This window comes from Pelobates fuscus, chromosome 11, assembly GCF_036172605.1.
Source record: "Pelobates fuscus isolate aPelFus1 chromosome 11, aPelFus1.pri, whole genome shotgun sequence".
Taxonomy (NCBI): Eukaryota; Metazoa; Chordata; class Amphibia; order Anura; family Pelobatidae; genus Pelobates; species Pelobates fuscus.
In genome coordinates this window covers 2733805-2744975 of record NC_086327.1, presented here as the reverse complement: position 1 = coordinate 2744975, position 11171 = coordinate 2733805, and the positions used below count along the sequence as shown (strand labels likewise).

General features: G+C 36.8%; 1 protein-coding gene across 1 annotated transcript; it reads left to right on the top strand.

Moving 5' to 3' along the window:
- Positions 1–6263: 6263 nt before the first annotated feature.
- LOC134577344 (zonadhesin-like) lies at positions 6264–10775 on the top strand. Its single transcript, XM_063436049.1, has 4 exons — positions 6264–6284; positions 7100–7163; positions 8214–8264; positions 10377–10775. Exons 2-4 carry the CDS (start codon positions 7124–7126, stop codon positions 10724–10726), a joined length of 441 nt encoding a protein of 146 aa, XP_063292119.1. The 5' UTR covers positions 6264–6284; positions 7100–7123; the 3' UTR covers positions 10727–10775.
- The last annotated feature ends 396 nt before the right edge of the window (positions 10776–11171 follow it).

Here is an 11171-nt window from a genome sequence, read left to right as displayed (position 1 = left end):
ATTTTGATAAATGTTTATAGAAAACGAGACTCACGTTTGTCAGGGCTAGCATTAAGGGAACTAACTCCGAGCCCAGAGCTTTTTGCTTTTACTTGCACCATGTCTATTAAATCCAAACTAACTGAAGAAAATGCACGTTTATAAAGATTTAACGATTACAGAGTAACACATTATCCAAAATAATAAAAACAATTGCAAAAGAATGTGATTTATTTACTAGAAAGGTTATCTAACCAGAGAGAAGACAATACATCAGGGTCAAAATCAATATAGATTGATGCAACTATAGATAACTCTGGCTAAAAATATGAATTTAAAAACCTAAATAAGATGAGCAGTGACTGATTTAATAAAATAAATGTAAAATTTTAATATTTTAATATGAATTAAAAGTATTGTTGAAATCTAATAAAGAGAAGCTGAAAATGTAAACCTAAACGTTATTGAGAGTATGGATATAAAACTAGCCTTCGATTAGGCATGAAAATTTTATAATTTAACCCCTTTTCCTAACGCAATTTGTGATCCGTATTTAGTCCATACATTTAGCAGATAACAGCAGGTTTATGTAGAAATTGAAGTTAGAAAAATACATAAAATTATACACTTAGAATTTTTCTTACTTCGTCTTATACTGAAATATGAACTGGTCAAACATTTTTAGTGATAATTTTACTTCCCATTTTGTTCAATATTTCTGTTACGGTCTAAAATATTAACATGGAAACTGAAATACCATTTTGTCACATAAAGCTTTTCTACAATAGAACATTAAATAACTTTTTTGTGGAAAGGAAAAAGATCTAGATTGGGCTAAATATACATTTAACAAAAATAAAGGTAATATGGACTGTACGGATCGATGGACTGTACCCGACTGGGTACCTCTGTTGATGGATGCTCCTAGCGCTTCCTTAGGGCTCCAAGCACTCCAGCCGACACCATAACCACCGTAGACTCCTCCAGAGAGCAAGGCAGGAACAAGCTCTTACAAGAGCTTAGTAGAGAATTAGCAAGAGAGTATGACAAGCATAGCAATCCCTTGTAGCAGATTCCCCCACTAAGAGACGGCACTCCAAATTGAGGGTGAAGTAGAACTGCAGCTTTTAATCCAACACTCTGCTTTTATGCCCATTTTACAAACATAGTATTGCCCACAGGGTTTTGAAGAACAACCAATCAATACATTACAACACAGCTAAACACTCCCATTCATACCAGCAGAAATCTTCCCCTCTGCCTGTGATACAATTATCTCAACACAATAGACTAATTATCACAGGCAGAAAATATACAGTTTTTACACAATATTAATAACTTTCAAAATATACATGCCATTCACATAAAACTTACATTTTCAGAATCAGCATACTCCAGGTACAAACATACTCAAAAATCATACAATTTCCTCCAGTGGTTTAAAAGTTAGGTGTGGTAACTTACTTATCTCCAGTACAGGGCATATCTCCATTTACAACAACAGTAAAATACCTAAAAAATACATAATTCCCATTATATTGAACAGAACCCCCAAATTCACCTATCCCCAGATAGCTTGGATCTAAGCGCTCACTATATCCGAACAGCACTCAGATCCCAAAAACACAGTCAACTCGCCATGGGGTTAAACCATAGCAAGGGCTGATGGAGGGGCAAAACAGCAAGTTCCAACTGGTCCGTCAGTGTCCCTGGGAAAACGCCCTGCTGGAAAACAATAGACAGGAAACGGGGGAGGGGCACACCTTCCCATATATTCAAAGGGGCAGAAAAAGTGTTTCAAAATGCAATAAGCCAAAATAAGTTTCTTAAAGGGCAATACATTCCAGGGGCCATAGTCACATGGCAGGAGGCTGGCAATCAGTCTTCTCCAATTCCCCGTGGCGAGGTTGGTTTCGCCACACAGATCTTTCAGATATTGAGAAATACTATAAATCTATACATCTGACTAGAATAATAAACTGGAATAATGGGAAAAATCCTGGATTAAATTAGAACAAAATGCATGTAATATCCCCATCAAATTAGTTACTTGGCTATATAACATTCACCTGGTTCTCAAAGATAGTCAGCATCCTATTGTTATGTGTACCTATGAAATTCTGAAGGAAATAAATAAAAAAGAAAATATTATCTCCAAAAATTATTTAAGGACCCCTCTTATTTTCAATTAGGAATTTCCCAAAGAGGTAAAATACCCCAATATTGGTCACTTCCTAAATGAATACAACAGACCAAATAAACAACACGATTATAGTTTTCAGAGACATTATATAGAAACTCAAATTCGACACTATATAACAACTCTAAAACAAAAAGCCCCTATATCAAAAACATTAACTTTAAAAAAAAAAAAAAAAAAACTGTATTGTACACAGGAATCCTGGACTGGATTGATATATAAAGTACATAGAACGTTAAATAAAATGAAACATCTAATAAACCTTATTATATCAGGAAGTGGGAGATAGATTTCGGGTTAACACTCAAATGAACAATGGAATAAAATTGCAAAAAAAAATCACATAAATGTTCATTATCTATAACAATACAGAAGAACTCATATAAGATCTTGGCTAGATGGTGTAGGGCAGGGGTAGGCAACCTTCAGCTCTCCAGATGTTGTGGACTACATCTCCCTTGATGCTTTGGCAGCAATATGGCTTTAAAAGCATTATGGGAGATGTAGTCCAAAACATCTGGAGAGCCGAAGGTTGCCTACCACTGGTATAGGGTCTCTAGAAAAAAGTAATATAGATAAATGCTGGCGGTGTCTAGAAGAGGAGGGTATATATATACATATCTGGTGGTCATGCACCCTTATAAGACCCTTCTGTGGGATAAAATTATAAATATTATAAAACTGATAGACGATTGGGAGCTTAATATAAATGCTTCTTTGATTTTAAATCCCAATACAAATCAATCAGCACGGTCTTATGTGAGTTCTCTAACAATTAGACTAATACATTCTGCCAAAATACTAATTCTAAATACTGGAAACAATAACAGTTATTTGACCTTCTAACTTCTAATTTCATATACTATATTTTTTTTATTTATTTATAATAAATACATTTTATATGTTACTTCAACAAAGTCCTTTGATCCTTAAAGAATCATCATTGGGGTGGTGCCATCCCCAGCAAAACTCTGCATATTACCCTTAGAGCCAGGAATTGAAGGCTCTAAAGAAGGTGAGCTTAATACCTATTATTGGTTATTTACTTTATAATTCTGCATTACTACACATTGATTGCTTTTCTCTTTTTTTCCCCTCCAGAGGAAAACGTTATCGAGAAAGTGGTGTGTTGCTGCCATTAGAGCAAAAAAAACATTTCTTATGGAGCCAATATCATATAGGCTCTGAACATGTGAGTGGTTTTAGCCATTTATATACAATAGATTGTTATTTTTAGACTATCTACACTATTGTTGCTCCTTTTTTTATTTCACGTATCTTCAAATTTACTGATACGCTGTATTTGCGAGGTAAGTTAAAAAACCATCTACACATGGTGAATCTTCACAAGCGCTCCACTAATAGGTATATATTTTATAACATTCTATTTATAGCTTTCAAACTGTTCAAGATTTATAACATATTATTGAGCTCATAAAAATGATAACAGAACAAAATTAGATCTAAATTATACAAATACATTATAAAAGGCAAATAAATTAAGTGGGCAATAGACCCAGGACTGATAGAAAAAGTAGTGGAGAGGTTGGAGCAGGAACAGAGGAGAGGGATGGGGGAAAAGGGAAAAGTATGTGATTTTACTTGTTTATAGGTAGCTATACATTGTACAATGGAATGATGTAAACGGTTCCACATTAAAAATGTACGCTATCTGTGCTATATGTCTACTAATACTAATAAAAACATATTAAATAAAAATAATTTAAAAAAAATACAATTTAGCCCACATATTATTTTAACCTTTATTTCCCGAAAGAAAGCACTCAGGATGTATATCCAGCTAAAGGTATTTAAAATCATCATTTGCTTATAAATAAACCATTGCTTCTCCATTAAGCGTTCTCAAACCAGAATATACATAACTCCAGGGCTTGAAAAATGTGCTTTGAATCTAGGAACCAGCTTAAAAAAAGTTTTTTTTTAAACTTACAAAGCTTTATTTTCAATTACAAAAATGCAATTCTTAAAGAGACACTATAGTCACTAGGACCACTGCAGTTTAATGTAGTTGTTCTTGTTCTGTTAACCTGTCCATGCAGGCTTTTCAATGTAAACACTTTCTTTTCAGAGATAATGCAGTGCTTACTTTGCTGCCTAGTGAAACCTATAGTGACTGCACCTACATTCAGACGCTGATTGGTGCCGTGTTTTTCAGTGGCTTTTCAATACTTTCTTATGGGAAAGCACTGGATTGGCTGAGATCATTAAGTTTGAATATCTCAGCCATAGAGGTGGGGCCTAAACACATATTCATACCATGACAGACACGCACATACCACAACAGACACACAAACACACATACCAAGACAGAAACACATACCATGACAAGCACATATACACTGATAGACACACACTGACAAACAGACACCCACACACACTGACAGACACACACCATGACAGACAGACACAATGACAGAAAGACACACACATACCATGACAGACACACATACAACGACAGACACACTGACAGACACACACACACATACCATGACAGACACACATACACACACACACACACACATACCATGACAGACACACATACCACGACAGACACACTGACAGACACACACACACATACCATGAGAGACACACATACCATGACAGACACACACACATACCATGACAGACACTCACATACCATGAGAGACACACACATACACTGACAAACACACATTCACTGACAAACACACATTCACTGATAGACAAACACACACACTGACAGCCACACCCAGATTATTATATGTTTTATTTCAATCTAAGTCCACCCAGCCTCCCTACCTCTGCGAGAGCTTGACTGGATTGGCTTTTCTGGGGACCAGTGGGCGGCCATCTGTGGGAGAGTGGCAGTGGGCAGCGAAAGAGCTATGATCTCCTTTCTCTGCTCCCTCATTCACCACTAAGCGATGCAGAGGCTAGAGTGATGTCCTATTTAGGCCCCGGAATCACTAAGTGGCGCATGAGGGAGCAGAGCAGGTAGATCACAGCTCCCTCGCCACTAGCCAACAGTATGGGCAATTGCCTGCCCGCCTCAGAGGGAATGGGCTTACAAATCTCAGGCTGAGATTTGTTGAGACCTGCATTATTCACCCTGCCATAATTACTTTAGGAACATTTTCACTCTCTTTTTGTACATGTCTTTTAATTGTTCTTTTAATGTTTTTGGTGTAATAAATGCATAACCGCTCACATCCCATAAAATATAATGCTGGTAGGCGGGTAAAAAGGCAGCCCCCAAGTAATGTGAGTCAAGTCACAGACACCACCCTAGTAGGCAGAGTCTCCCCTAAAAGGGGCAGATTTTCCCAGGGAATTGCCAGGTCAGACTGCAGTGAAAGCTCACCAGACAGCTTGTCAATCAAGCCCGCCCAGGGACGAATGGCAGGCCATGCAGGGAGTTCTGTTTCAATGCTCTATACAGCACCTATTGCCCTGAGCATAGCACACACGTGTAATTAATGATGCACTCACGCTTTGCTTTCTGGGGACAGCGCCTTGGTGTTTCTAAAAACAGGACAAAGGGGAACAAAGTCAGGAGAGTTTGAGAGGACCTTGAAATCAGAACAGTCCCATCTAAATTATGAGTGTTCGGAGACATTTTATGGTGGGATACGGTCAGGGGATTCCAGGCACCACAACTATTTCAATAAGACGAAGTGATTATGGTGATTAAAGTGTCTCTTTAAGCATACACTGAGAGCATTGAAAACACTCACACATGTAGAACACCACAGAATCTTCCACACGTGTGTGACAATATTATGTAACACGCTTGTGTTTGTGCTTGTAAGGCATTGTTACTGTTTTATTGCAATATCCCATAGATTAATTAACTCCTAGGAGGTAGTTAGCTAGCAGGGTGGTAAAGGTAATTGAATATAATAGGTGTGATTTGTTTCTTTGGAATTGTGTCATTTAACCTACTTTTACTGACAGTAAATAAATAGTTCAGGAAATAATACAATTTCACAATAAATACTGGTTTGAGACGGTTATTATTAACTGATGACTCATTGTACAATATGTATAAAACACCAGGTCTCACTCGACCAATCACCACAGATCTGGAATTGGAGACTGAGTGCAGGTAAGATACTCTCCATACTGTAATATGTTCTTATCGAATGACTGTAATAAACAGACAAACCAAACGGGACTAAGATGGAATAGAGATTCTCATTCTAGTATTTAAAAATAAAGATATCTGTTTATGTTTATCTGAAATTATTAATATAATCAGATTCTTCACAAAGTGACACTGTTTAGATTTCTTTAGGTTATTTGTATGTTTTTTTCAGCTTTGATTTATCGTACTGAATCAATCATTCTTGTGATCTACCCACTGGGGGATACACACGTTCTGTCCACATAATATCCACATGTGTGTACAGTGCATATATGTGTATGTGTGTCTGTACAGGTGTGTTTTTGTACTGTTGTGTCATCACCCACAGATCTTGCACTCGACTACTTCAATTTCAGCTTGCCCGGTGTAACGTTAGGCAGATAATCCACCTTCCACAAAACTGTAAATTCATATATAATTCAGCATTTTAGTTAGACTAAGCTAACTTTCTTCATAATCTGAAGAAGGTTAGCTTAGTCTAACTGAAACTTTAACAAAGTTATATCAATTTAAAAGTCCTTGGAGTGTTGTTTGCTTGGAAGGCGCATGAACAGTTGTACATTTAACTCCTGCCCCTCACCTCAATATAAATAATTTAATCATTGATATAAATCTCTCGCACTAACCTTTAACTCCTACCCCTCACCTCATTATAAATAATGTATTCACTAATATAATCCTCTCGCACTAACATATACACTATATACACTATGTATTATAATGATCTAGTGATTATTACTCACTGCAATAACTGATTTATCTTTTTACTGCTGTAGGTTTCTTCTTTCATTGAGATCAGGATGACGAGCAGGCAGTTGTTGGTTCTGGGGCTGGTGTTTGGTATGTACTAAGAATTAACGTTATTAACTTGTAAGTGATCACATAGCGCTTTACAAACTGTGCACACCTTGTAATATGATCAGCTAATTGTTTATTAAATATAAATGTCTTAAAGAAGTTCTGTGTTACCTGTGTTTATTCTGGGAATAGTTGGCGTCCTTCAGCAGACAATTCAATCCCAGCATTCCCCATTCCAAGCTCAATGGATTCTGGGAACTAATTAGCCCATTCAGGGAAATCTCTGGCTTCCTATTGGTCAATGGAAGTTTATATTCTCAACCTCCATTTAAGTTCAGTAACAACAGTCCGAGAGATAAATAACTGTAACTTAGTTACATAGTTACATAGACTGAAAAGATAATTCATCGATGAAGTTCAGCCTTCCTCACATGTTTTTTGCTGTTGATCCAAAAAAAAGGCATAAAAACCCAGTTTGAAGCACTTCCAATTTTACAACAAACTAGGAAACAAATTCCTTCTTGACCCCAGAATGGCAGTCAGATTTATCCTTGGATCAAGCAGTTGTTACCCTACATTGAAAGATTATATCCTTGAATATTCAGTTTTTGCATGCATGCATCTAGTAGCTGTTTGAACATCTGTATGGACTCTGATAAAACCACTTCTTCAGGCGGAGAATTCCACATCCTGATTGTTCTTACAGTAAAAAAAACCTTTCCTTTGCCTTAGACGAAATCTTCTTTCTTCTAGTCTGTGACACAATTATTTCTGAATTTAAAGCATTCAAAGGCTATTAAATCTCACGGGATAATTATTAATACAGCTATATTTTGTGAAAGTGAACTCTATATAAATATGTTGAGAATATTCTTTAATATCACAAGTTATTTTGGATTTGAAATCTGCTGATCTAGATTTTCTGCCTCACTCAGATTATCTAGAAAATCGAACATACATATACAGTTGACAGATACGTGGTTGGGAAGGAAAGGGTTTAACGTGTATTCTGCCCTTATAATTCCTGGGTGGGGGGTCGTGGGACATTTTACCAATCTCATGGTGTTAAGCCTCTCCTTCTTTCTTTGACAGCAATTTCCTTTGCAATAATTGGGAAGCTGGATGCTACATCTGTTCGACCAAGTAAGTGAGAAAACATAAAACTATCACATTGTATTTTACATTTATTGAGAGTTTAGCACACAGTAACTTCATTAGATAAAGACACACTCTGGTTTATTTACCAGTAGTTCTTTTTAGCTTATTTAGGATTACAGAACAAAATGCACAATAAAAACATGTAAAAATCTGAAAAACTACAAAATATCCCATCTCTGGATAAGCTCAGATCTAGAACTACATTGTTTTAAACCAGGAACTAGCTGAGAGCTTTCAGCCAATCCCTGTGCGTGTTACTGATTACTGTCTGTATGTTGTGAGAAGCCTTCATTCACGTGGGCGAGTGCGTCATTTCTCTCCTGTGAATAAGATGGGGCTGGATGAATCTAACAAACCCGAACGTCACTTCCTAGTCTGGCACCAAGACTGAACAGAAGTGATCGAGCCAGAGGCCAAATAGTCACTTCTCCACAGAGCAATAAGATAATGGCTGATAATTCTGAATGGGGGTCCTAGAGGGAATAAGTGAAATTAGGGACATGTGACTGGCTGATGAATGGAGGGTCCCTTTAACTTTATGTTACATCCAGGTATTTTCTGATATGCAGTTAATCATCGTTGAGCTTCCCAGTCTAGTTACAGGCTGGTCTGTGTCTGGTCAGCTAAACATTGTCCAATTATTGTGTCAGATCGAATGACCAGCACATGTCCTTTATTAAATGTAAATAACCGTAACTATAAAGCCAGTCAATCACTGTTTAGTTTCACATTATCGTGTTTAAATAAGAGAAGAAGGTTTTGATGGCAAATGTTATTTGATTATTTAGTCAGTTTGTTTTGTTTATTTCTCACAGTCACCCTTTGCTCTGTTAATATAATAAATATTAGGTAGAAATGCAGTCATAGTGGGGTAACAATCTACAAATGGCGCAATCAGCAGGAAAGTCCCAATAGTCTCTATAACGATTGTCCCTGAATTTCTTTAGTTGTATCTTTATCAGTCGATCTCAGTGAGATTTATAATCTCTCATCTAAAATGCTGCTGTACCCCTAATAAACACGGAACGTCCTCTCACCCTAAATGTGATCGCTGCGGTTAGATGATACCATAACCCGGGGTTCCCCAATTCTGACACTATCTGTGGGTACAGCTAGATACCCTTTAATACTAAACATGGATTACCTAACTGTCACAATGGGATAATTAACCCCTATTTTCAGTAGATGGTGTATCGTACCAAGTTGTTAAAATGACAGTCTCATGAATGGCGCTGTGATGACACTACACTCTTATAAACACAGGGAATCACTAGCACTGCTATAAGAACTCTCAGCAAGTTATAAGACCCATTTTAATGTCACTATATATAAAAATATACTGAAATAAAATAACAAAGATTTCCTCACTCATTATTACAAAAACAGAAAATCTAAGATAAGCAGCAGGCACCACAAACAGCCAGACTGCTCAGAGAGTGGTCAGTGTCCTGTCCCCCTCAGGGGAGAGATGGACGAGGGTACAATGTGACAAACTCATCAATTGAATATCTATAGAATTGTAATCAGGTTCTTCTTCATCTCTTGTCTCTGGTTATATTCTGTACGTCTGTTACTAGTTATCTAATATTCCCATTAAGTTATTGTAAATTGCTGCAGATTGTGTTAACACCTTATAAATGCCACTAATACAATATATAAATCAAGAGATTTCATAGGACTTTATCAGAGCCATCATTGACTGAGCATTGAGATAAACCCACCCTCTCATTGAGTCATCGTTCTTCGCTAGTTCTCTCTAACTACACCGGTTTCTCTAACAACGGGAATGAAAGGGATTCTGTCCTTTATCTACTTATCCTTATATTAATGTATCATCGTTAGAATAAATCCCGTATTATATAGATGTTTTGATATTTCTGGTGTAGTTGAAATGTTACAGTTATTGTTATAGTGTAGGAGAGGTACAGTAAGTGCACTAGGTAGGTAGTTAGTGTTATATATAGAGATAATACAATCACGGGGACAATAACATCCTGACCTGTAAATATTGAATCCATTGTGTCAGACATTACGCTCATTGTATTTCATGTTATTTAATTCAGATTTCTAACTAATATTCTAATTCATTCCCTGCAGCATGTCCTCCTGGCAAGATTTTTAGATGTGCCAATGATTGCTTAGATTCCTGTCCATTTGTAAGCTTCAACAAAATATGCACTATGCATTGTGGCTTTAAGTGTGCGTGCCCACCAAATACTTACCTCCAAGACAATACCTGCGTTCCTGCCTCCCAGTGCCGCGTTGACTGCCCTCCAAACTCGCACGCTGACCATTGTCCACGCTTCCAGGATGTCCACTGTGAAACCCTGAAGAAGGAGCGGGTGCCAAATAACAAGTGCTACCCTCGTTGTGTCTGTAATGGGGGATACGTCAAATCAGGATCCAAATGTGTGAAAATTAGTGAATGTCCAAAGAAAGGAAAATAACACTAAATTATGAAAGCTACTCAATAAAGAGAAACTATTGACAAAACTACCTTTGAGTCCATTTTATTAGATGTTTGTAGTGTCAGTCTATAAATACCATGTGTGTGTTTAATCTCTTAGGGATTTTGATAAATGTTTATAGAAAACGAGACTCACGTTTGTCAGGGCTAGCGTTAAGGGAACTAACTCCGAGCCCAGAGCTTTTTGCTTTTACTTGCACCATGTCTATTAAATCCAAACTAACGGAAGAAAATGCGCGTTTATAAAGATTTAACGATTACAGAGTAACACATTATCCAAAATAATAAAAACAATTGCAAAAGAATGTGATTTATTTACTAGAAAGGTTATCTAACCAGAGAGAAGACAATACATCAGGGTTAAAATCAATATAGATTAATGAAACTATAGATAACTCTGGCTAAAATATGAATTTAAAAACCTA